This window comes from Acanthochromis polyacanthus, chromosome 9, assembly GCF_021347895.1.
Source record: "Acanthochromis polyacanthus isolate Apoly-LR-REF ecotype Palm Island chromosome 9, KAUST_Apoly_ChrSc, whole genome shotgun sequence".
Classification (NCBI taxonomy): Eukaryota; Metazoa; Chordata; class Actinopteri; family Pomacentridae; genus Acanthochromis; species Acanthochromis polyacanthus.
In genome coordinates, this window is record NC_067121.1 from 25,170,300 (window position 1) to 25,193,741 (window position 23,442).

The 23,442-nt window shown below is 46.4% G+C and overlaps 1 protein-coding gene across 1 annotated transcript in view; it reads right to left on the reverse strand.

Annotated features, from left to right (window-relative positions):
- Positions 1 to 11,041: 11,041 nt before the first annotated feature.
- Positions 11,042 to 23,442, reverse strand: part of tnn (tenascin N) — a 72,687-nt gene continuing 60,286 nt past the window's right edge. Inside the window, exons 10-19 of the mRNA XM_022208265.2 lie at positions 22,646 to 22,909; positions 21,962 to 22,225; positions 19,738 to 20,001; positions 17,100 to 17,230; positions 16,420 to 16,558; positions 16,135 to 16,286; positions 15,582 to 15,678; positions 15,303 to 15,467; positions 14,523 to 14,686; positions 11,042 to 12,531 (exon numbers count right to left, since the gene is read on the reverse strand). Coding sequence (XP_022063957.2) covers positions 12,382 to 12,531; positions 14,523 to 14,686; positions 15,303 to 15,467; positions 15,582 to 15,678; positions 16,135 to 16,286; positions 16,420 to 16,558; positions 17,100 to 17,230; positions 19,738 to 20,001; positions 21,962 to 22,225; positions 22,646 to 22,909 — 1,790 coding nt within the window. The 3' untranslated portion in view covers positions 11,042 to 12,381. The remainder of the gene's footprint in view (positions 12,532 to 14,522; positions 14,687 to 15,302; positions 15,468 to 15,581; positions 15,679 to 16,134; positions 16,287 to 16,419; positions 16,559 to 17,099; positions 17,231 to 19,737; positions 20,002 to 21,961; positions 22,226 to 22,645; positions 22,910 to 23,442) is intronic.

Here is a 23,442-nt window from a genome sequence, read left to right on the forward strand (position 1 = left end):
TTTACGTATACGGAGGCTGCTCCATTCAGTGGGGCTGTTATGACAAAAAAAATGCACATAAAATGTCACGAACGGAGCTGGTGGACCAGAGCAGAGAACCACACTACCAGGGCTGGCTGAGTGCGAATGGTTTATTGTGTGGGGTGAAGAGGGTGGCTCGGTGGGGGAAAACCAGGGCGTAGGAGCGGGGAGCTCCAGGCAGGAGTGGGGGTCCAGGCAGGAGTGGGGGGTTCCAGGCAGGAGTGGGGGGTTCCAGGCAGGAGTGGGGGGTTCCAGGCAGGAGTGGGGGTTCCCGGGCAGCCGAACTAAACAAAAGCAGGAGAAACACAACGTCAAAAAACACGGCAGAACTCAAAAACAGAAACTGCTAAGGCGGCTAGAGACCAAACCGAACTGCATGGTTGCTTGTTCAATACTCTGGCAGGGAGTGGAAGGTTGAGCCGGTCTTTATTGTAGGGGTGAGTCGTTAGTGAAATGGTTGTCAGCTGTCCGGGAGCTGTGCAGGTCGTTGATTACCTGAGTGGAGTCAGCTTGAGGAGCTAGACTCCACTCAGGCACCGAGCTGTAGGGGAGAGACAGGGCAGAGGAGCGGATGGGAGACAACCAGACAAACAGGACAGAGGAGCGGACGAGAGACAACCAGACAGAGACAGGGCAGAGGAGAGAACGGGAGACAACCAGACAGAGACAGGGCAGAGGAGAGGATGGGAGACAACCAAACAGACAGGACAGAGGAGCGGAACCGTGACAGTACCCCCCCCTCAACGGGCGCCTCCCGGCGCCCCATGGACCCAACCAAAGAGCAGACAGAGACACAGGGACCAGACGGAACAGAAGGGACCAAAAGGACAGGAAGGGCAGAAAACAAGGGGAACAGACAGGAGGGAAGGACGGGAGGGAAGGACGGGAGGGAAGGACGGGAGGGAAGGACGGGAGGGAAGGACGGGAGGGAAGGACGGGAGGGAAGGACGGGAGGGAAGGACGGGAGGGAAGGACGGGAGGGAAGGACGGGAGGGAGACTGAACTAAGACTGGACTGAGCTGAGCGAAGCTGAGGACTGGACTGAGACTGAGCTGAGCGAAGCTGAGGACTGGACTGAGACTGAGCTGAGCGAAGCTGAGGACTGGACTGGCTGAGCGAAGCTGAGGACTGACTGAGCTGAGCGAAGCTGAGGACTGGACTGAGCTGAGCGAAGCTGAGGACTGGACTGAGCTGAGCGAAGCTGAGGACTGGACTGAGCTGAGCGAAGCTGAGGACTGGACTGAGCTGAGCGAAGCTGAGGACTGGACTGAGCTGAGCGAAGCTGAGGACTGGACTGAGCTGAGCGAAGCTGAGGACTGGACTGAGCTGAGCGAAGCTGAGGACTGGACTGAGCTGAGCGAAGCTGAGGACTGGACTGAGCTGAGCGAAGCTGAGGACTGGACTGAGCTGAGCGAAGCTGAGGACTGGACTGAGCTGAGCGAAGCTGAGGACTGGACTGAGCTGAGCGAAGCTGAGGACTGGACTGAGCTGAGCGAAGCTGAGGACTGGACTGAGCTGAGCGAAGCTGAGGACTGGACTGAGCTGAGCGAAGCTGAGGACTGGACTGAGCTGAGCGAAGCTGAGGACTGGACTGAGCTGAGCGAAGCTGAGGACTGGACTGAGCTGAGCGAAGCTGAGGACTGGACTGAGACTGAGCGAAGCTGAGGACTGGACTGAGACTGAGCGAAGCTGAGGACTGGACTGAGACTGAGCGAAGCTGAGGACTGGACTGAGACTGAGCTGAGCGAAGCTGAGGACTGGACTGAGACTGAGCCGAGCGAAGCTGAGGACTGGACTGAGACTGAGCCGAGCGAAGCTGAGGACTGGACTGAGACTGAGCCGAGCGAAGCTGAGGACTGGACTGAGACTGAGCCGAGCGAAGCTGAGGACTGGACTGAGACTGAGCCGAGCGAAGCTGAGGACTGGACTGAGACTGAGCCGAGCGAAGCTGAGGACTGGACTGAGACTGAGCCGAGCGAAGCTGAGGACTGGACTGAGACTGAGCCGAGCGAAGCTGAGGACTGGACTGAGACTGAGCCGAGCGAAGCTGAGGACTGGACTGAGACTGAGCCGAGCGAAGCTGAGGACTGGACTGAGACTGAGCCGAGCGAAGCTGAGGACTGGACTGAGACTGAGCCGAGCGAAGCTGAGGACTGGACTGAGACTGAGCCGAGCGAAGCTGAGGACTGGACTGAGACTGAGCTGAGCGAAGCTGAGGACTGGACTGAGACTGAGCTGAGCGAAGCTGAGGACTGGACTGAGACTGAGCTGAGCGAAGCTGAGGACTGGACTGAGACTGAGCTGAGCGAAGCTGAGGACTGGACTGAGACTGAGCTGAGCGAAGCTGAGGACTGGACTGAGACTGAGCTGAGCGAAGCTGAGGACTGGACTGAGACTGAGCTGAGCGAAGCTGAGGACTGGACTGAGACTGAGCTGAGCGAAGCTGAGGACTGGACGGAGAGTCCGTTCCGGTGGGCGTTCCGGTGGGCGGCCCGGTCGAGGCTGGGCAAGCCGGAGGGTCCGTTCCGGTGGGCGGCCCGGTCGAGGCTGGGCAAGCCGGAGGGTCCGTTCCGGTGGGCGGCCCGGTCGAGGCTGGGCAAGCCGGAGGGTCCGTTCCGGTGGGCGGCCCGGTCGAGGCTGGGCAAGCCGGAGGGTCCGTTCCGGTGGGCGGCCCGGTCGAGGCTGGGCAAGCCGGAGGGTCCGTTCCGGTGGGCGGCCCGGTCGAGGCTGGGCAAGCCGGAGGGTCCGTTCCGGTGGGCGGCCAGAAGGCGGGACGGGTTGAGATAGGACAGGACGGAGGGCACGCTTCAGAGGGAGGCCTGGAGGCAGGGCCGGCCGAGGCTGGACTCGCCGGAGGGTCCTCCTCCGAGGACGGCCTGGGGTCCAGACAGACAGGCGGGGCCGCTCCGGCGGACGGCCCGGGGACTGGGCAGGTAGGGGCCGGGCAGACAGGCGGGGCCGCTCCGGCGGACGGCCCGGGGGCCGGACAGGGCAGAGGGGCGGCGCAGGATCCAGGGGCCCCTCCGGGGGCGGCGCAGGATCCAGGGGCCCCTCCGGGGGCGGCGCAGGATCCAGGGGCCCCTCCGGGGGCGGCGCAGGATCCAGGGGCCCCTCCGGGGGCGGCGCAGGATCCAGGGGCCCTCCGGGGGCGGCGCAGGATCCAGGGGCCCCTCCGGGGGCGGCGCAGGATCCAGGGGCCCCTCCGGGGGCGGCGCAGGATGGGAGGCGCAAAGCTTCTTCCTGGACTCGGGGAAGACCTTAGTCCCATTTAAGGTTGCCGAGGTTCCAGGGAGCGGAGGCGGGGCGCCGACGGCCGCCTCCTCAGGGAGCGGAGGCGGGGCGCCGACGGCCGCCTCCTCAGGGAGCGGAGGCGGCGCGCCGACGGCCGCCTCCTCAGGGAGCGGAGGCGGGGCGTCGTCAACCTCCGCGGGAACTGGGGGCGGAGTTGGGAGCTCCTCCGGGGGCGGAACAGAAGCCGGAGCCGGGAGCCCCTCCGGGGGCGGAGCCGGGAGCCCCTCCGGGGGCGGAGCCGGGAGCCCCTCCGGGGGCGGAGCCGGGAGCCCCTCCGGGGGCGGAGCCGGGAGCCCCTCCGGGGGCGGAGCCGGGAGCCCCTCCGGGGGCGGAGCAGGGTCCAGGGGCAGGTCTGGAGGGGAGGCCTTAAGCCTTTCGACGGCTGCCGAAGTCCTGGGGGCCGGAGGCGGTGCGTCGACCACCGCGGGAACTGGAGGCGGTGCGTCGACCACCGCGGGAACTGGAGGCGGTGCGTCGACCACCGCGGGAACTGGAGGCGGTGCGTCGACCACCGCGGGAACTGGAGGCGGTGCGTCGACCACCGCGGGAACTGGAGGCGGTGCGTCGACCACCGCGGGAACTGGAGGCGGTGCGTCGACCACCGCGGGAACTGGAGGCGGTGCGTCGACCACCGCGGGAACTGGAGGCGGTGCGTCGACCACCGCGGGAACTGGAGGCGGTGCGTCGACCACCGCGGGAACTGGAGGCGGTGCGTCGACCACCGCGGGAACTGGAGGCGGAGCGTCGACCACCGCGGGAACTGGAGGCGGAGCGTCGACCACCGCGGGAACTGGAGGCGGAGCGTCGACCACCGCGGGAACTGGAGGCGGTGCGTCGACCACCGCGGGAACTGGAGGCGGGGGGCCACGGTGCCTCCTGGCCTCGCGTCTTCGACGGCCAGGCCGCTTGGCAGGTGGTTCTATGGGCGGCAGGGAGACAGGGCCCGGTTGGCTGCCATCGGGAAGTGTGACGGGGCTGTCCAGGAACTGCTGAATGTAGTCGGGTAAGTAATTTATCAGACCAGGTCGCTGAACCGCCAGTCGAAGGCCCTGGGCCACAGTCTCCTCCCTGGGATCTTTCCTCCACGCGTCGTGTAGATCGCGTAATGCATAAAAGTATATGCTGTTCTCCAAGCAGGAGAAGAGAACAACAAGGGAGGAGCCCTGGGTCCAGGGCAGGGAGTCGGGGTCCTCAGTTGGTGGTAGTGGGGTCTGGGTCCGGTTCTGGGGAGCAGAGGTCGGGGTCCGGTTCTGGGGAGCAGAGGTCGGGGTCCGGTTCTGGGGAGCAGAGGTCGGGGTCCGGTTCTGGGGAGCAGAGGTCGGGGTCCGGTTCCAAAAGATGGCTCCCGTGTGGACTGGAGACGGAGGGCCGGAGTGCGGTTTCGCTGAGGCAGAACCCAGGGAACCATGGTGCTTCTTGGACGGCAGTTTTACTGCCCAACGGGTTCCCCAGAAGGGAGAGGAGGAGTCATGCATTGACATGGTGGCTGGGAAAGGACTGACGGTGACCAGACGAGGAGCAGAGCAGAGGGATTCCACCTACGGGGACGGCGAGGGTTGTGAAGGGGAGAGGATTGGTCCAACCCCGGTAGTGGGCTCTCTGGGTCCATTTGTTGGCCAGAGTATTCTGTCACGAACGGAGCTGGTGGACCAGAGCAGAGAACCACACTACCAGGGCTGGCTGAGTGCGAATGGTTTATTGTGTGGGGTGAAGAGGGTGGCTAGGTGGGGGAAAACCAGGGCGTAGGAGCGGGGAGCTCCGGGCAGGAGTGGGGGATCCAGGCAGGAGTGGGGGTCCAGGCAGGAGTGGGGGGTCCAGGCAGGAGTGGGGGGTCCAGGCAGGAGTGGGGGGTCCAGGCAGGAGTGGGGGGTCCAGGCAGGAGTGGGGGGGTCCAGGCAGGAGTGGGGGGGTCCAGGCAGGAGTGGGGGGGTCCAGGCAGGAGTGGGGGTTCCAGGCAGGAGTGGGGGTTCCAGGCAGGAGTGGGGGGTTCCAGGCAGGAGTGGGGGTCCAGGCAGGAGTGGGGGATCCAGGCAGGAGTGGGGGTTCCCGGGCAGCCGAACTAAACAAAAGCAGGAGAAACACAACGTCAAAAAACACGGCAGAACTCAAAAACAGAAACTGCTAAGGCGGCTAGAGACCAAATCGAACTGCATGGTTGCTTGTTCAATACTCTGGCAGGGAGTGGAAGGTTGAGCCGGTCTTTATTGTAGGGGTGAGTCGTTAGTGAAATGGTTGTCAGCTGTCCGGGAGCTGTGCAGGTCGTTGATTACCTGAGTGGAGTCAGCTTGAGGAGCTAGACTCCACTCAGGCACCGAGCTGTAGGGGAGAGACAGGGCAGAGGAGCGGATGGGAGACAACCAGACAAACAGGACAGAGGAGCGGACGAGAGACAACCAGACAGAGACAGGGCAGAGGAGAGAACGGGAGACAACCAGACAGAGACAGGGCAGAGGAGAGGATGGGAGACAACCAAACAGACAGGACAGAGGAGCGGAACCGTGACATAAAAATTCAGCGTCTATACATCTAATGCGATAAGTATACGTGCATATCAGAGGAAACAGAGCTCCCGATCGCTTGCTTACAGCACAGGAACTGTGACTGGCTGTGAAATGTGAGGAACACGAACAAACAAAAGGAGCTGCATTTGTTTGTGGCGCATTCACAGACAGAGCATGACATTTTAGCATCCTGCAATGTTTTCTTATCGCACACACACACATAAAGTTGCTGCAGTATGTTACAGGGGGAAAAAAAGTCAATAAAAGGGGCGGAGAGAGGTTTCTTAAGATGTAAACTGTGTAATTTAACAAAACTGAAAGCTGCTGAGGCAATTACTAAGCTCCTCTGCCTCCAGTGAGCATCATGAACATGTAATTTTCATCATCGCTTTGATGGCCGTAGCTGAGAAACCTTTGATGCAAGTAATCAGTTTGGCTTGAGGAGTAGTTCATCTTTGACAATAGACATGTACTTTGTACAAATTTGTTCCATCCCACGGATTGTGATTTTTAACCTGCCTGAGATGTTTGCTGTTGTCAGAGAATTAACATAACTTAAATCTCAGCATGTAAACAAGTTTGTTTATTTCCTTTTTTAAGGCCTGAGGTGTCCTTGAGACAGATCCTTTACAACTTGTCTCTTTACACGTGAAAAAAAAAAATCGGACTCTTTGCATTAAGGAAATAGGAGGAAGCTTTATCTTTACAAGTACATTACAGTGCAGTGAAATTCTCTTTCATGTGGCCTAGTAGGTGTCAGGGTAGACCATGATGAGACACCTCTGGACCAGATAGAGCTAAGGGCCCAACAGTGGCAGCTTGGCGACCTCTGACCTTCTGATCAGTAATCCAAAGCTTCAACCATTTCGTCACCACTAATTAGGTTAGTGTCTGCAAACAAGTCTTGAAAACAATTCTTCTCTTAATCGCTGTTGTACTGGATTTTAACACGTCACTGAGCGGTGTTCATCTTCTTGTGGCCCAGCTGACGTCAACTAACATCCCCAGCTGCAGATTTGTGACACTAAATGAACACGTGCACACCAAAGTACAAATGGTCACAATCAAGTAAATAAATCTGTTAAGCAGAAGTGGAGTACAGTGTGACATTTGCTGCGAGAGAAACTTTTGCAACAAGTGCTTCTTAATATGTTAATAAAAGTCTCTGTTTATACAGAATTTTTCAAAATCCAAGTCACAATGTGCTAAACAAGGCAGGAAATTAAGAATAAAATCATCAGAATTTAAATGACAAATAAATGTACACTATCCATCCATTCATCCAATATCTATAACCTGCTTAATCCTCACTGAGGGGTTGGAGTCTATCCCAGCTGACTATGGTGAAGGCAGGGGACACCCTGGACAAGTCACCAGCCTATCACAGGGCTACATATAGAGACAAACAATTACACTCGCATTCACACCTATGGATAATTTAAAATTAACAGTTAACCTCAGCATGTTTTTGGACTGTGAGTGAAAGCCTGATGAGAACCCACGCTGCACAGAGAGAACATGTACACATATCCACACTGAAAGATCCCAGGCCCAGGATGAGATATAAGCCAGGGATCTTACTGGAATAAATAAAGCCAGTTTAAAAGGAAATAAAAACTCAATTTAAGTCGGGCAAGGCTCACAGATAAAAGTATGTTTCAAGAAGAGTCCCTTTAAGTTTCAGCTTGGCCCCTGGAACAGACAACAGGTTTATACTCGCGGATCTCAAAGGTTGATGTGCGTTAAAATGGTACAAAAAGTTTGGAAACATAACTCGGCCAGAAGCCATGAAGGGCTTTAAAATCAATCTTAAACGCTATGCTAAAAATCACTGAGAGCTAGTGTAGCAAGACTTAAATAGGAGTGATGTGCTCATGTTTCTTGGTTCTGGTTAACCACTTTCCAGTTCTCGATTATCTCGAATTTATCTGTAGATTTTTTGTTCAGCCAGGACATTAAAGAGCCCCACTGGTGAAAATCAACTTAGCATATGGTGTTTTTTAAATGCTAAGAGACAATGTGCAAAGCAATTAGGACCGAGAATTTTCATTTTGAGCTGACAGTCTCAAAAACCTACGATTCAGACTTGGTGGTTTTATATATAACTCACCTGAAGAAGTAATCCTGTCTTCAGAATCAGCTTCCAGTTCCTACATATGTGACTAAATTATTCCAGTACAACAATTTACCACTGTGTACTGTAGTGTAGCTTTTCAGTGTTTAAGTGGAGCCATAGGTGAGCTGGTGTGCTTGAGTTGCATCAAGAGGAGAGCAGTCCAGAGAGAGAAGCAGAGAGTTAAAGGCATTAGAGGAGATTTAATTTCCTACGACTTTGAACGTAGCATGCGCATGCGCACATACAACCTCTCCCTCACCCCCCTCTAACCTCCCCCCTCTTAACATTTACGAAGAAACGCCCCCCTCCAGAAACTTGCGCAGCACTCGTGAAGTTGTCTTTTACGGCTGGGTCCCCCTGGATCTTTATCTGCCATTATGTAAAAAAAGATGAGCAAAACAAGTCGCCAGCTAACTACGAAGCTATACCAAAGCCACACATACACAAAACACGTAAGTCCAAGGCGTACGTAATCTACGTAACTAGGCCTGAGCCGGAAGATTTTTGATTGACAGGAAAGGGAGCAAACCAAACGCCTCGGTCCGAGCGCGTTGATTGGCTGATGTTTTTCAGGTCCTGCCATGTCCACAGTTTTTTTTTTTTTTTTTTTTATTCTTTTAGAGACCATACATACAAGTCCACTAAAGGTCAGTATAATCATTTTATGTGAATCAGACAAATTAAACAAACAAAAAAACATCCTCCATAATGCCTTTAATAGATCTGCACATTCTTGAGGAAGCAACAGTGTAGAGTTACATTTAAGGCAGGAAGGGATTTTTTTCCATGGAAAACAATCTATAAATATAGAAATCTGATGCTCAGAGATATTTTTTTAGGGGATTTTATCAACAGAGAGAAACTGAAGAGAGCTGTTGAGGTACAGACAGCTTAAAGATGTGAAGATTAACTGGCCATTAGTGGTTCATGGATAATTAGCTGAGAAACAGTGTTTATGTGAGCACACTCACTGTGTTAATGTAACATAAAGTATGGAAATTTTCATCATGGCGTTGGTGTGAGTCATGGTACTTCAAGTTATGTGTTCTAGTGAAAAACAGGAATTTATTTAAAATATCTCTTCTCTTCTCAGTTTTTCTCTCTTTCCATGAACTGCTCACACTCCACCCCTTTAAACAAACACTCCCTTGTTACCACATTACTGAGTTCTCTCATGGAAAAAATGCATCACCCTAAACCCAAGGTGTAAGTTTCAACCCGAGTGACACAAGCAGACAAATGTCTATGTCAGCAAGCATATACTGTACTATATATAAATATATATATAAATATATATTCGCATAGCGGAGAGAGACCGAAAGAGAAACAGAGAGTGAAGGGAGAGAAAGGCCAAACTGCTCTTTCTCCCCTTTCTATTTATCCTGGCACTAAGGAAACCACTTGCCTCGGAAGGCAATGGCAGGAACCAATCTCCTTAAAGTAATTTGCAAACACTGTGGCTGAAAAGGCCTCTCGCATCAGTGAGCTTTTGTGAGACATTTCATTTCAAAGTTGAAATGAAATGCTATGCTAGACATATTTGCAGCAAAATTTTAAGCAGCAGCCTTCTCAAACTCTTATTTGATTGTGATGAATAAACACTTGAAAATATCATCTTTTCACTCCTTCATCTAGCCTTTGGGGGAAGGTATGACATTCCTGAAGTGTTTCAGCATTGCAAGAATAGATTATATCTATATCTTTTAGTGCTTAAATGGTGTGATGGGCTTTTTATATCCTTTCCATACACTTTTAGCAGCCATACAAAAATGTTCCTGACCGGATAGACAGCAGACTGTTGCCGTCTACAGATTATGAGATAGAGAATTGGGAAACTGTTGAGACCAGACGGCAAACAGTCATCAGTTCCTGCAAGTACAGTTGCTCAACTCAGTATGATGAAAGTGCAGTACTGTACAAACACTTTGGTTTTAAATAGAGGAATCAGCTGAGGATGGCTTCAGCGTTCGTGTAATCATCAGCCTGGCAGTGTTTGGCTTTACATAAGTCAGAAAATTAAAGCAGGGGCAGCTTAACTGAGAAATGCCATCCAAGTTTCATAATAATGTCAAGTCAAAATACAAACTCAAACTCCATCTGCTGATGAATACTGTGATGCTGCTGGAAACAGAAACCACAAGTGGCTACTGAATGACTCTGAGTTAAGATGATTTCATCAAATAAGATGCACTGTGGTGACCCTGGAATGATGGTCATTAAACTAAAGTTACTGCTGCTCTGTGGATATCTTGTGCTGTTCAGTTGCAATGCTACAGAGGGTCTTATTTGAACAACTACTGGAATGACGTAACAAGTGCAAATATTCATGGTCTCAAGAGGATAATACCAACAATATTGACTTTGTCATGTAGCACCACCATGAGTTTGACTTCCGTAGTTCAGAAAACAACTGTCTTCATAAAATCTTGTAGGCTAAACCAGAGGAAGATACCCATCAGAGGTAATAATTCCCCTCTTAATCACTAGATTTCAGGTATTTCCTTCAGTGATGGTGGTTTTGCTAATCTTTAAATAACATTGTAATTAGTTGACAGGTCTGAGGAAATCAAAAGAAGTAGTTTTGAGATATGCTAATATAATATTTTGACAGTAAAAATACACATCTATGTATTTTTATTTATTTTACCGTTTATGAGTCATATGAATTTTAAAAAAATCTTCATGGACATCAATTGTGTTTGATCCTCTCGCCTTGATTTCTGATAAGTTGTTCCTGCATTACATGATGTTCAGCATCATGTAATGCAGGAACATAACAGCCAACCAGCAGTAGAAGAAAAAACAACAATAACGGCATTTGTGTAGATTTGAATTACTTTTTTAAAAAAAAAGAAAATAGACATTGTTGTTGAGGGAGACATCTAACCCAGTTTTATCCTACAGATATTTCTCCACAATGCCTTTAATAAATCTGCTGATCTCTGTGTAATAAAACACTAAAAGAGTGGTGACAAACCTTAACCTGCTGTCATTGCAGTCGTATGATTCCCACTCTTCAACCTATCTCATTAAAATCTGTGAACCACAAAAAACGGGAAACTTGCTTGTTAATTGTTTTGTTCAAACTATAAAGATGAGAAAAATCACAGTGTGTTCACATAACAAAACTTGTACTGTTTTTATTCTGTGAATGGAGACAGGAATATGAACAGGCAGCTATAAAGTCGGTTTGACAATACAGAAAATATTAAATACAGCGGTCCTCATTTCTGACCTTGAAAATCTAAGTTGAGAATTATAGCCAGACTAAAACCTTTATGGGTCATGAAATCTTAAAGAGAAGGGGGTTTTTTTGGGAGGAGAATGTAAAATCCATGAGTGGCAGGAGGCTACAAATCAATCCTGGCAGATTAGCAGAGAGGTTGATTGATGTGCTCCGTCCTTGACACATAAACCAAGTTTGTAATAAAAGTGTAAAAAAAAAAAGTAATTAAGTAAAGTCAAAGTCAAGGCAGCATTAATAACTTCTGTCAGCTTTCCAGATTGAAAACAAGAGTTTGGTCATTAAGCTCCTGAGGATGGGGCAAACAAGCTTCACTCTTACTGACATTTGATATGGGCACATCACAGTGATTGAGATGAGCTGTCCCTGTCATATGAATGTAAAGCAGGAGCGGTATGGATACGCCAGGCAGCCATCTGCTTTTATTCTCTGGCTTGTCCCGTACGAACTGATGTGATGTGACAGTGTTAGAGCCACACTGGCAGTTTAATGTGACGGAGCCAGCCAGCTTCATAATCAATAAACTCAGGGCACTAACTGGCAGTCTACACCTCATCCGTTAACAAAACATACAAACCATGGAGCCTGTCCTCAAACCACCGATGCGGTCGTATGAATTGGAGGACTTGTTGAACCATGTTTGACGCTTTTTTGTTTTACATTTATACTTTTACAAGACTACTATACACTCCTTCCTAGGACATGAAAAAAATCTAATATAATACATGTAACCTGGGCTGCTGCCCTCAAGTTAAAGAAAGGTTTAAATGAATGCAGTAACTGGAGAAAAAGTTCTTGGTTTTCCATCTACTGTTTCCTGATTTATAATCGAGGCTTCTACCAGAATCAGTGAAACAGGAGTTTCTAGAATTACACTTACATTATAACTGATAGACTAAACTCATTGATGTTCAGCTTCACGTCACTTCACACCAACTCAGAGGCAGTTATTATGTCCCACTTTCCTACAATCACACTAAATATAGGGATTTCTGATTGAAATGCAAACAGATAATAAGTTATTACTGAATATGAGCTTTTCTCTCTTCCTAAAAAGTGTATGTATTGTCCTGGAATTAAGGCACAAAGAGGCAAGTAGACCAGCAAGAATTCTAATGTGGTCAGAGCCGCATGTATGTACAACTGTCCAGAATCACCAAAATCTAGTGTGATGGCAGGTTCATGGAGCCGTGGTTTTCGGTGCTCTTTTATTTCTTCTGCAGGTTTGTTTTTCTGCTCTTCTCTCTGGCCATCAGCGATCGCCTCTTCCTGCTGGACAAGGCTCCCAGGGGTCGGATCTTCATCTCGGTGAAGTCGATGGACGTTAGGTGGCCCTTCCACGGCTCCCAGTTCACTCCCTGACAGCAAAAACAGCAGATTGAGAGGAGACAGATTGAAAAAAATGGAGGGAAGAGGAAAAAATCAAGTATGCTTAGATGGAGCAGTTGTGAGATAGACAGGAGGAGAGAGAGAGAGATGGAGGCCCGAAGAGGCACGGCAGACAGGCAGAATGACAAACAGTAATAAACGCCAGCCTCTGGCTTCATTTCATGTGAGTACAAACTTGTTTTGACTGTTGTTGCATTTCGCCGACACACGTTGCGGGAGACATCTGCAACAGCAATATTATGGATGAAGTCTCGACAAGAGCAGAGAAATCCCCCGGCATTTCATTCAGTATCAGTCTCCCTTAGACATAATAACTGTTGTTGTTACCCCATCAGCCTGGTAAAAAACACTTATGGTTTATAGCTGGTGTGAGGAATGTGTTTTCTCATCACTGCTGATGGATTCTGGCCATTTCTGTTTCACCTCGACAATCCGAAACAAAACAAGCGGGAGTGGGCTGAGGTGAAGTTGTCTTTGATTGCTGACCAGGGACCAGCCTCCCAGTGAGCGCTTGTTGTTGCTGCCTTTCTGTAGGCATGTTAAGAAAAGATCCCAAATAACAGTGGTGCATTTTTTAATCATGATGTTTAGTTGTGTTTGTTGAATATTGTATTATGTGTTATGAATAAAAGCATCTGAAGTCGCTGTTTGTTGTGAGCGGTGGCTGTATATAGCTGTTTAATTTCTTTTTGAGACTTAGCAGAGGTAAAACTCTCCCAAACATTGTAGCTAAGCCTCACTGCTATGGTTTCCCATAAATGTTGAATTAAAAAACACTGTTTTTCCAGACAGTCTTCTTCGGCAGAAAGAGTTCAGAAACACAAACACAGCATGAAACAGTTTTGGGATCCTTTAAAGGTATACTTTTGATCTTTACTGTTCAGGAGACAAGTCTACAGTGTATCTAAAGTAATCTGTTGGAATGAAGGCATGATGTTGGGGTCTTATCCACAAGACCCACTGACTGTTCTAACTTAGATTAACATACACTGATTAGTCACAACATTAAAACCACCAGCATGATATTGTTTTAGTCCCTTTTTCTGTTAACGAAACTCAGACCTTTCAGGGCATCTTCACGGGATGTGGTGACTTCCTGTGGTGTCTGAAAACCAGACGTTAGCAGCAGACACTTTGGTTTCTGTGGGTTACAAGGTGGATGAAGTTCCAGTGCTTGATCAAATTGGGATCTGGGGAGCCTGGAAGCAAAGACCTCAAGAACCTGAGTAGCGGCAAAGTACATTGTCCTGCTTGGGGAAGCCACAAGTGTTGGGCAGTGCTTTTGCCATGTAGGGTTGAGCCTGGTCTGGAACAATGTTTAGTTGAGTGGTACAAGTCAAAGCAACATCTGCATGAATTCCAGGACTCAATGTTGTCCAGCAGAACATTGTCACAAGATGATCAGTGTCATTCACATCACCTGTCAGTGGTTTTAATGTTGTGGCAGAGCGGTGCAAATATCTTGTCACACTATGCTGTCAGTGCCACCTATTGGTGTAAGGGCACATTACACCAGAAAAACAGAGTTAATAACATGACCAGTGCTCATTTCTATAGGTTGACCCTCATCTTGACCACAGAATTATTGTTAGTACCAACAGTGTACCACACTAAGTTTTACATTTCATTTTCTGTATGTATGCTGATGTAGATAAATACTGCATGTTTATACAGAAGTTAAATCTAAAGTGCTTTATAAGGTGCCTCTCATTCATTCATCACTAACACATGCTGAAGGACACGTGGACAGGAAAAGCTGTGGATCAAACGCTGTGATCGGTGGATAAACTACTCTGCTACTCCCTGGCTACAGCTGCTTTTTTTTCACCCCCCGCCGCATTTTGTTCTTTTCTGAAATCCCTTTTCAAACCCACGCTGACATGTTCCGAGCTGGCTGGACAGCACCTCATGACAGAAAATTACAGTTTAGTGTTGCAGAACTGCCTCCTTGCTCACTCACCATGCTGTGCCTGTCGTCACCCCATTTGCCGTTGAGGTTGGCCAGGTGACAGTTTTTGTACCACCAGGCGCCACGGTGAGTCAAGGCACAGTTACCCAGGGCGATGTCATTATCTGAATCAACAGTAGTCCAGGGCCTGCCTTGGTGGTAGGTCATAGCATCACCTGAGGATCATCAACAACATTAGGATTTCACAGTTTGTACAGTAAACATCTTGAAACCTGAAAGAACAGGCTTTATTCAGTCCAGCTCTTCTCTATCCACACTATATTTCGGATTTTGCTGCTTACTGCTTTTTCTCACATTTGTTCCCTTAAGGAAGAAATTTAATAAAATGCCAAATGGAGAGTCATCCAGCATTGCGGTATATGTTGCTTCAACACACTGTGGTATAGACACAGCGTCCCACTTGCTGTGTGTCTGTATCTGCCTGACTTCAAAGCTCACTTAAATCCTGCCATTTCCAGACACCACATTCCCTATACAGCTACTGACTGTATATAAGTTTCTCAAACAAATATCCCACCTGCTGTTGGTTTATATGTGCTTTCCCTGCATCCCACAGAATGATGGGTGGGGTGCCCACAACGTGAAACTCCTCTGTTCATGCCTCTGTCTGTTTCATTGCTCTATTTGCCATTATTTCTTATCTACGTATAATTCAGTGTATTTGGGGTGTTAGAGAGAAATATAATCTGGAAAGCTGTGCATATGCTCCTCACAGTTTCATTCATTTGTATTGCATGCAGTTTCTAAAAGCCTTCGGGGAAAAATACTCACCTGCTGTCCCACTGTATTTGCCAATAGTGAGTTTGAACTTCTGCTTAACTGGTGCAATCTTAAAGTTGTCATATACAGCATAGGCCCTCTCTGAGCCCAGGCCCAAGTCAAACCTCAGCTCATACTGAGTAGGAGTGTTGGTAAGCTCGTATATCGTATCCAGACCTGAGGGAACAGACAGGCAGAGAATGGGAAGGAGAGAAGAGATGCTCCATTACTGTTCATGTGTGCAAGTATCAAGGTCTGCAGAAACTCCCCACAAAACATCGGAGCGCTCACCAAGCCAGAACTCTTCTGTAAGGTTGCCAAAACCGGCTATGTACTGCCTCCAGCGTTTCATGAAGTCCAGCTTGCCAATGTTACGACGCTGAATCACCTGAAAAGTGCAAGCGCAGGGTCTTTATGGACAGATGTTGCACAAACATTTCAAACTGTTTGCTTTGGGTTGTTGGGTATTATGTCCACCACGAAGATGACACTGGTAATAACTATCACATGCTATCATAAAAACAGGTTTTTTTAAGTCAAAATTGAAGCAGGAGAAACAAAGATATTTTCTTCTTTTATGGCTATGGCTTAATCAAGCTCCGAAAAAAAACGAGAAAAGAAAAAGATCAATCTACTACAATACAGCATATAGAAATCATCAAGATTCAGACTTTGGAGAGAAATTAGACATTTGTTTATTTGTTTTCATGTATAAATTGCTGCCGTGACTATTTAACGTTTACTGGTTTAAATTCTGAATATATAATAAATATTAATTTAAATTTTTTGAAATCTCAATCAAAATATAGCTTTTCAACATCTTGAGTTTATAAATAATTCCTACCAGCCAGCCGCCTCCATCTGTGTCCATGTCGCAGAACACCTCGGCTGGTTTGGAGCGATCATTGGCAATATAGATGGTATAGACACCACTGTTCTTGTTGCCATTCTTCATGATCTGAACACAGTCCACGGGGAATGGGTACAGGACACCCACTGGGGAAGGGGATGTAATGTTATTGATGTTGATTTATTGCTCATGAGCTGATATTAGAACTCAGAATAACAGAACATAATGTGATAAATATCAGACCAACTAACATTAAAAACTGAAGTGTTCAGAACAAACCTGTTGTAAAGATGGTTTCTACCACCTTGCTCCTCTTGTTGCCCCTGTAGGCAATGATGGTCACAATGTACCTCTTCCCCATCTCCAGGCTTGATGCAACAAAGCTGCTCTCTCTGGATCCAAGCTGCATTTCAAAGGTCTGACCACAACACAAATCATCCTGCTGAACACTCACTATGATATCATGTCACACTCTCAGATAATGTATACATGGTTTCTGGATGAAAAAAAAGCCTTTCATCAAATTCACTGTATGGTTAATGATGCTGTATTAAAATTCAGCTTGACACATCCATAAAACTGGCTTCTCTAGTCTTAAAAAAAGCTACAGATCAGATTCTTTCGTTTCATTTGTGGCCACAAGAGGTCAGTGTTCTCTAGAGCTTAAATTTAACTTGCACCTTTAGCCGCAGTCTTCTTTCAGGCAGTAAAGAGTTATCCGAATCGATTTAAAGATTAGACAAGGAGAACAGTTTTTCCACAGGCTCTATTTTTACCCAGTAGAGAGTATCCTCCCACACGTTTCCACTCCAGGGTGTATTCTTTGTAATTTAATCTATCGGTTGTATAAAACGTGATATATCTGGACATCACTCTTTCCATGCACGTACCACACTTGAAAATGTATAGCTTGCGGTTTGGTGTGTGTGCGTTTGGGTGAGAAAATGTGTGCTCAGTACCTCCATGTTGCCCTCTTCATCTCTGTATGTCAGGATGTAACCCTCGATGTCAGCCAGAGGAGGAATCCAAGTCAAAGAAGCAGAGTCCAGCGTCACATCTGTAGCCTTCAGGTCCTTAGGGGAATCAATCTCTGAGGGGATGAACGCAAATCACAGTGGATTACAGTACAGGAGCATTAATTCATTCATTAATATGCCTTGTAAAATCAGTTCTTAGTTTGACTAGTAAAGAATTTTGGTGCTGCTTTTACTGGAGTCCACATTAAATTTAGGAAAATACAAGAAAAACATCAGGATTATTTTTCCACAGTTGTTCAGAAATACCTTTTAGCAGTTTTGGTGCAAGATGGTTTCATTATTTTCATATTTTTTCTGATATTTTCATACTTTGTGTGTGTGTTTCAGTCTGGAGTAGAATCCATTCTCATTCATCGCTCTTTATTCCCTTAATGAGCCACAAATGATGAGCCTAAGATTAATGTGTTTGACAGCGCAGCGTTTCAGCCGCCCTCCATCTGAAGCCCAGCAACAGTGATGACAACCATCTGCCCACGCAGTTACCATTTGCAGATAAACTAGCAGTTATCCTCACCCTGATTTAAATGCTTCCGAGGCTTGACCTAAAACAGACGCTGAAATAATTTGTCTGACACAAGGACGTCTAGTGGAGCAGGGGCATCTTTAACCTCCCACGGCTCATGAAATTAGAGGAAGCGCACATGTATGTCACCATAAAGTAGAAAATAATCAGAAACAATCTATTATCTGTTCATATTAACAGTCCCATTTTTAGCACCCTTTAGCTAAAAACACCAGCTTTAAAAACGGTGTGAAGGGTGACAGATTCTTTAGCACCATTGATATCATTAGTGGAAGGAAACTCTTGTTTAAGGTCTGTGAAACTCGGTTTGGGAGAGTTTCACTTGACATATTAATGGTGCTTGTTACTATGTCCAGTAAAGTCACAAATGTAATAACATGGGCTTTTATGAATCCCAGATGATATCTTTTGACACAATAACTTTCCTTTTTGAACCCAGCACCACGTCGGCCTGCGGCCCCTGGCGGTTTCTAATGAGTTATGACGAGAAAAGTTTATACTCCAAAACTCGGTCACTTGCTGCCTTTTGAAAAAGATCCAGCTTTCACTTAGAGCTCCCGAGAGGCTTTCTACAGATCATCTGGATTAGACAATGACACCCCTGTTGTAAACCTTTCACCATGTGCTGCTGTGTCTTACTCCACTCCGAGTTATGAGGCAAACCCAATGACCTGGTCAGAACCTGAGTTTTGGTGCTTCCCTGTAGTTTGCAAGCTCAAAAAAAAAAAAAAAAAAAAAAAAAATATTCACTTTGTAGGAAGACTGTGGTTTCATAAATCAAAGTACAGATTGTCCTTTAGTATGCATAAACCATCAAAAAGCATCATATTTTTAAAAATCAATCCCACTATAGCTACTACCATTTTTGACAGGATCGACTGTTTTAAGGAGGACACTAATCAATTTCAATTTCCAGGTTGCTTTACATTCATCAAACACTCCTTCACACAAGATGCAAGCACAGATGAAAGCTCCTGTTCATACCAAATTATTCAGATGTGTTTTCTTACTTTCTCACTTAACCTTTGATCCCTATGAATACCAGTGTGTGCACTCCTCTTATTAAGACATGCACTACATCCACATCATAGGAATCCACAGCCTAATTTCAGCATGAATCGGAATCATAAGATTCCTTACCAACTCTTTTGAAGTGAAAATACTGCAGTTCTCATCCTCTTCCTCTAAAACCAGTGGCGTTCCTGCATCTGCACATAAATCAGCTCCAAGAAAGTGACCCTCCTCTGCTTCTGTACTACCAGTATCACCCAAACTAGGACCACATGCAGCAGAGCCTGACAGATGGGAACTTCTTATCAATGGTCTCAGACTAAGAATTTTTTTGCTAGCATTAATAGAGCAGTTAACCTGTTTGAGCTGGTGGATGTAACACCACCTGGGACTCATCACTGAAAGGCAGCTTTGTGCTAAGATGACAGATCTTTAAAGCAGTCTCACGGCTATGGTATTTAGGGGCCCTACACAGTCGTTTGATGCCTAGTAATAAAGATATTGTTGAGTTAGGTATGTTCAGGAGGCAGTTTGATCAGGAATGCCTTCCCTTTGTTGCTAGCCAGATGACCTAATTACACCAAACTTGTTAACCTGCCATCCCCCGTGTATGTATATGACTGTGTGTGTTGGTTCGTGGTGTGTAGCAGTCAGATGCTGCCCTCCTTGTTAAAAAAAATAACAAATCACTTGGTTAGTTGTCTAAATAGGTACTCCATTACCATTTTCCATGATTGCTTAAGGTGGTAGAAGAAATCCTAAAAATCCTGTATTTTACCTCATCTGTATTTAAAATAATGGTTCATTTTTAGTATTAATAGATTCATAGTTAGCTCATATAAATGTCAGAGGTTTTCTTTAATTGGAGCAAATTCATTCTAATTAACATCTAGCTGTTTTTACCAAATCCATTAAGATATTCAAATGAGAATTTGCCACAATTTTTTCTTTTTATGGCCATTTCAAGAGATAGCAGATCTTTAAAATGACCAAAAGAAAAAATCTGCCTGGTCATATTGTATTAACCTGTCTCAGCTTGTGTTGAGATCTTCCTGGTCGCCTTGCTCCCCTTGACGGCCCAGACGTAGACAGTGTAGAGAACTCCAGGCCTCAGGCTACTCAGCATGTAAGAGGTTCTGTCAGAACCCACTGGGATTTCCTCACTGGAGCCCTCAGAAGAGCTATAGGTTAGGATGTAGCCATTAATTTCTGCCTGGACTGGATCCCATGACACGCTGAAGCTGGACTCTGTCTCATCTCGGGCTAGGAGGTTAGCAGGAGCATCCATTTCTACAGAAAGATGTTAGTGGAAGTGGTTAAATATACTACTCATGCAAACTATGAGAACTACTTACGCAAACCACAAGAGTTGTTGTTTCTTCTCTTACCAAAATGGGAAATGAAACAACTTAGGTTGATGTTGCTACAAGTACTAGTAACATGACAGTGAGTAAATAAGGAAAAATGATGATTACATAAACAGACTGCACCATAAAAATGCCTGTTTTTAAAATCACTAGCTGCAACCGGGATGCTTTGTTTATCATTTACAGCTAAGTCCATGATGTGAAGGATAGGAGCAGTCTGGCAGTTGAGTTAGACACTGTATGTATCAGTATCAGGCTCCAGAGAGTCTCCATGCTTGTGTCTTCATTAGATTTGTGATTATATCCATTGATTTCTGGCTATATGTGGTCTGATGACATTTTGAAGATGGCTTCTGTTTTTCTTTGGCCAAAAGGGATATAGGAACATCCAGTTCTGTATAGAGACATAGTTCTAGCAAGAGCTGACAAAACCAGCATCTGAGCCCACACTGAAGCCAGGCCTGCTGGCTACATAAACCCAGTAGCTCAGCCAGAAATACTGAATGGAGGAGCAATTCTTTTCAGGCAAATGGCACGGACAGACTTTGATGATGTAGACCTAACTAGTAGCAAAAGTGCCTGAATGTGAAACATGTGGGACAGATTGAGTCTGAGTTGCTGCATGAGGTTGAGATGTATAGACTAAATATTTTTGGCCTCACCTTAGACACAGTGTTTGTTTTGGAACCAAAATTATTGACCGACTGAGGTATTTATCATATTCAGGAACCACCTGCCGAGTTTGCAGGGTGGACATACTAATAAATTCTGGCTGTTGCACAGTTGGAGATTCTGCTGTTGCATCAGCATGCTGTAAGGAGAATTTATTGCGCAAAGAATTCCTCTGAACTTTCTGAAAATTCCTGCTTTCTCTGCCTGGAATAATTTCAGGTCTCAGCTTTATTATGCAACATTTCCAAGGTGCAAGGTGCTGTGGTTTGAAGATGAAGAGTGCTTGTGATTGTGGCAACCCAAGAACCGCTGGTGTACATGATCAGTGAATAACACTGTAAAGGGAAGGAGTCCCTCCAGGCCTTCTATCATCCTCTTCTGTCAAATAATGTCTCATCCTGCTCAGATAAGGTGGCAGCAGCCTCAAGGATCCAAGTAAATTGAGATTTTACACACGAGCGTGGTTGAACAAACTGAATGTTAGAGGAAATTGGCGTTAGCGATCCCGACGTTATCTCAGATGGTGCTTCTGAAGAGACAGCTGAGCCAAAGCTTTGAGTTTCTTGAGTCTATCTTCAAGTCCTTCCTCACCTGCAATCATGAACTTCGAAGAGCAAATGAAATGAGGACATTGTTGAATTAAAGAGGCTGAAATGAAGTTCCCCAGCATGTTGGCTAACCTGAGTCTGTGTCAAAGAATAAAGGATTCATGGATCTAAGAGGCAGTATGAATAGAGGGGTTGCACTACCAGCATAGCAAATGGAACGAGAGTTTTGGTCACATGGAAAGAATAGTCCTGAGTGCCTCTGTACCCTGGACACATTATTGGCTGAAATGAGATTGCAGGTTGTCCCAGGACATGCTGGAGGGATTACACCTCTTAGCTGGCATGGGCCTGCTCAGGAGGAGCTTGGGTAAGTTATTGAGGAAAAAGATGTCCACATTGCTGCACTTTTCATGACCCAAAGAAGATGCTGGCAAGCAGATGGATGAGCTGATGGAGTAATACATTGGAAATCTGCTTTAAACAAACAAGCAGATTCTGATCGGTCTACCATGCGAGACACATTTCTCTTTTTAAGGGTTTACAAGGGAGTTGTTTTGTTGTCTTGACAAAACAGCTGTAAATATGGGCTACTTGAAGCTCTCAGGCATTAACATGGATGTACTAGGCAGCTAATTTGGCTTAACAGAAAGGTATGCTTGACACCTGTCTCAGCTTGTGTTGAGATTTTCCTCGTTTCTTTGCTTCCCTTCACGGCCCAGATGTAGACAGTGTAGAGGACCCCGGGCCTCAAACCAGTCAGCAAATAAGAGGTTCTGTCAGGCCCCACTGGGATTTCCCCACTAGAGCCGTCAGAAGAGGTGTAGGTTAGAATGTAGCCATCAATTTCAGCCTGGACTGGATCCCATGAGACGCTGAAGCTGGACTCCGTTTCATCTTTGGCTAAGAGGTTAGCAGGAGCATCCATTTCTACAGAAAGATGTTAGTAGGGGATATTAATACACAAACTACAGTGATGCAAAATACAATGAACAGATGAGTGACAAATTAAAGGAAAAGCCTGAAAAATGTGAACTTCAACTCAACTGTAAACCAAAAGGACATTTTGGACAGGGCTCTTTAAGACCAAATGAATGAATATTTTGTTCATTTGTCCAGCAGACTAACAGAGAATTGCAGAATATTTTATGCATAGAGTACTTTTTTATACTTATATATATATATATTTAAACTTTAATCTGCCACCAATCTGTATATCATTATATTTTATAGAGAAACATACAATGATATTATCATGTTGAACCCAGGAAGAGGGGTTTTCTTCAGATTTAACATTAGTTATTCAAACATCAAAGTCTTTTGATTGAACAAAAGTTGTAGATATAAGACCTGTCTCCGCTTGAGTCGAGATCTTCACGCTGGCTTTGCTTCCCTTGAAGGCCAAGATGTAGACAGTGTAGAGAACCCCAGGCCTCAGGCCAGTCAGCATGTATGAAGTGCTGTCAGACCCAACTACGATTTCCTGACTTGAGCCCACGGTGGAGCTATAGGTCAGGATGTAACCATCAATTTCTGCCTGAGGGCGATCCCAGTACACCACGAGGCTGGACTCTGTCTCATCCTGGGCCAAGAAATTAGTAGGAGCATCCAGCTCTGCATGGGGAGTTATAGTTAGTAGACACAACTACAAGACATCACTACATCTGATGCAAACATGACAGAAACTACACACCCCTGACAGAGAATCAGCAGTGTGTAGATACATTTGCATTCAGAGGTTGGAAACACTAGAGAAGATGTCAAACGTAGATACAATTTCTTTGTGCTTTAATGTAAAAAGTAAATGTTGGTAATTTCAGTTTTTTTTTTAATTATTTCAACATTTCCTAAAAAGATTACATGAAACTATAAAGCCAAATTTTGTCCTGAATCCAAGTTTGACATCAGACTAATATGAAATAAGTGGTTCTATGAACTATGTTAATCAGGAAACATGCAAACTATACAACAGCATTCCTTTTCATTCATTTTTTTGCTCAGAGCAGAATATGAAAGAATGATGTAATTTTAAAAGAAAAATATCAGTCACTCATGTTACGTCTTATAGTAACACTGGTTTTGATATCACAGTCTGTTTCACTAACTCATGCCATTAGAACAGATCGTATTCAGACTTCCAGACTGGC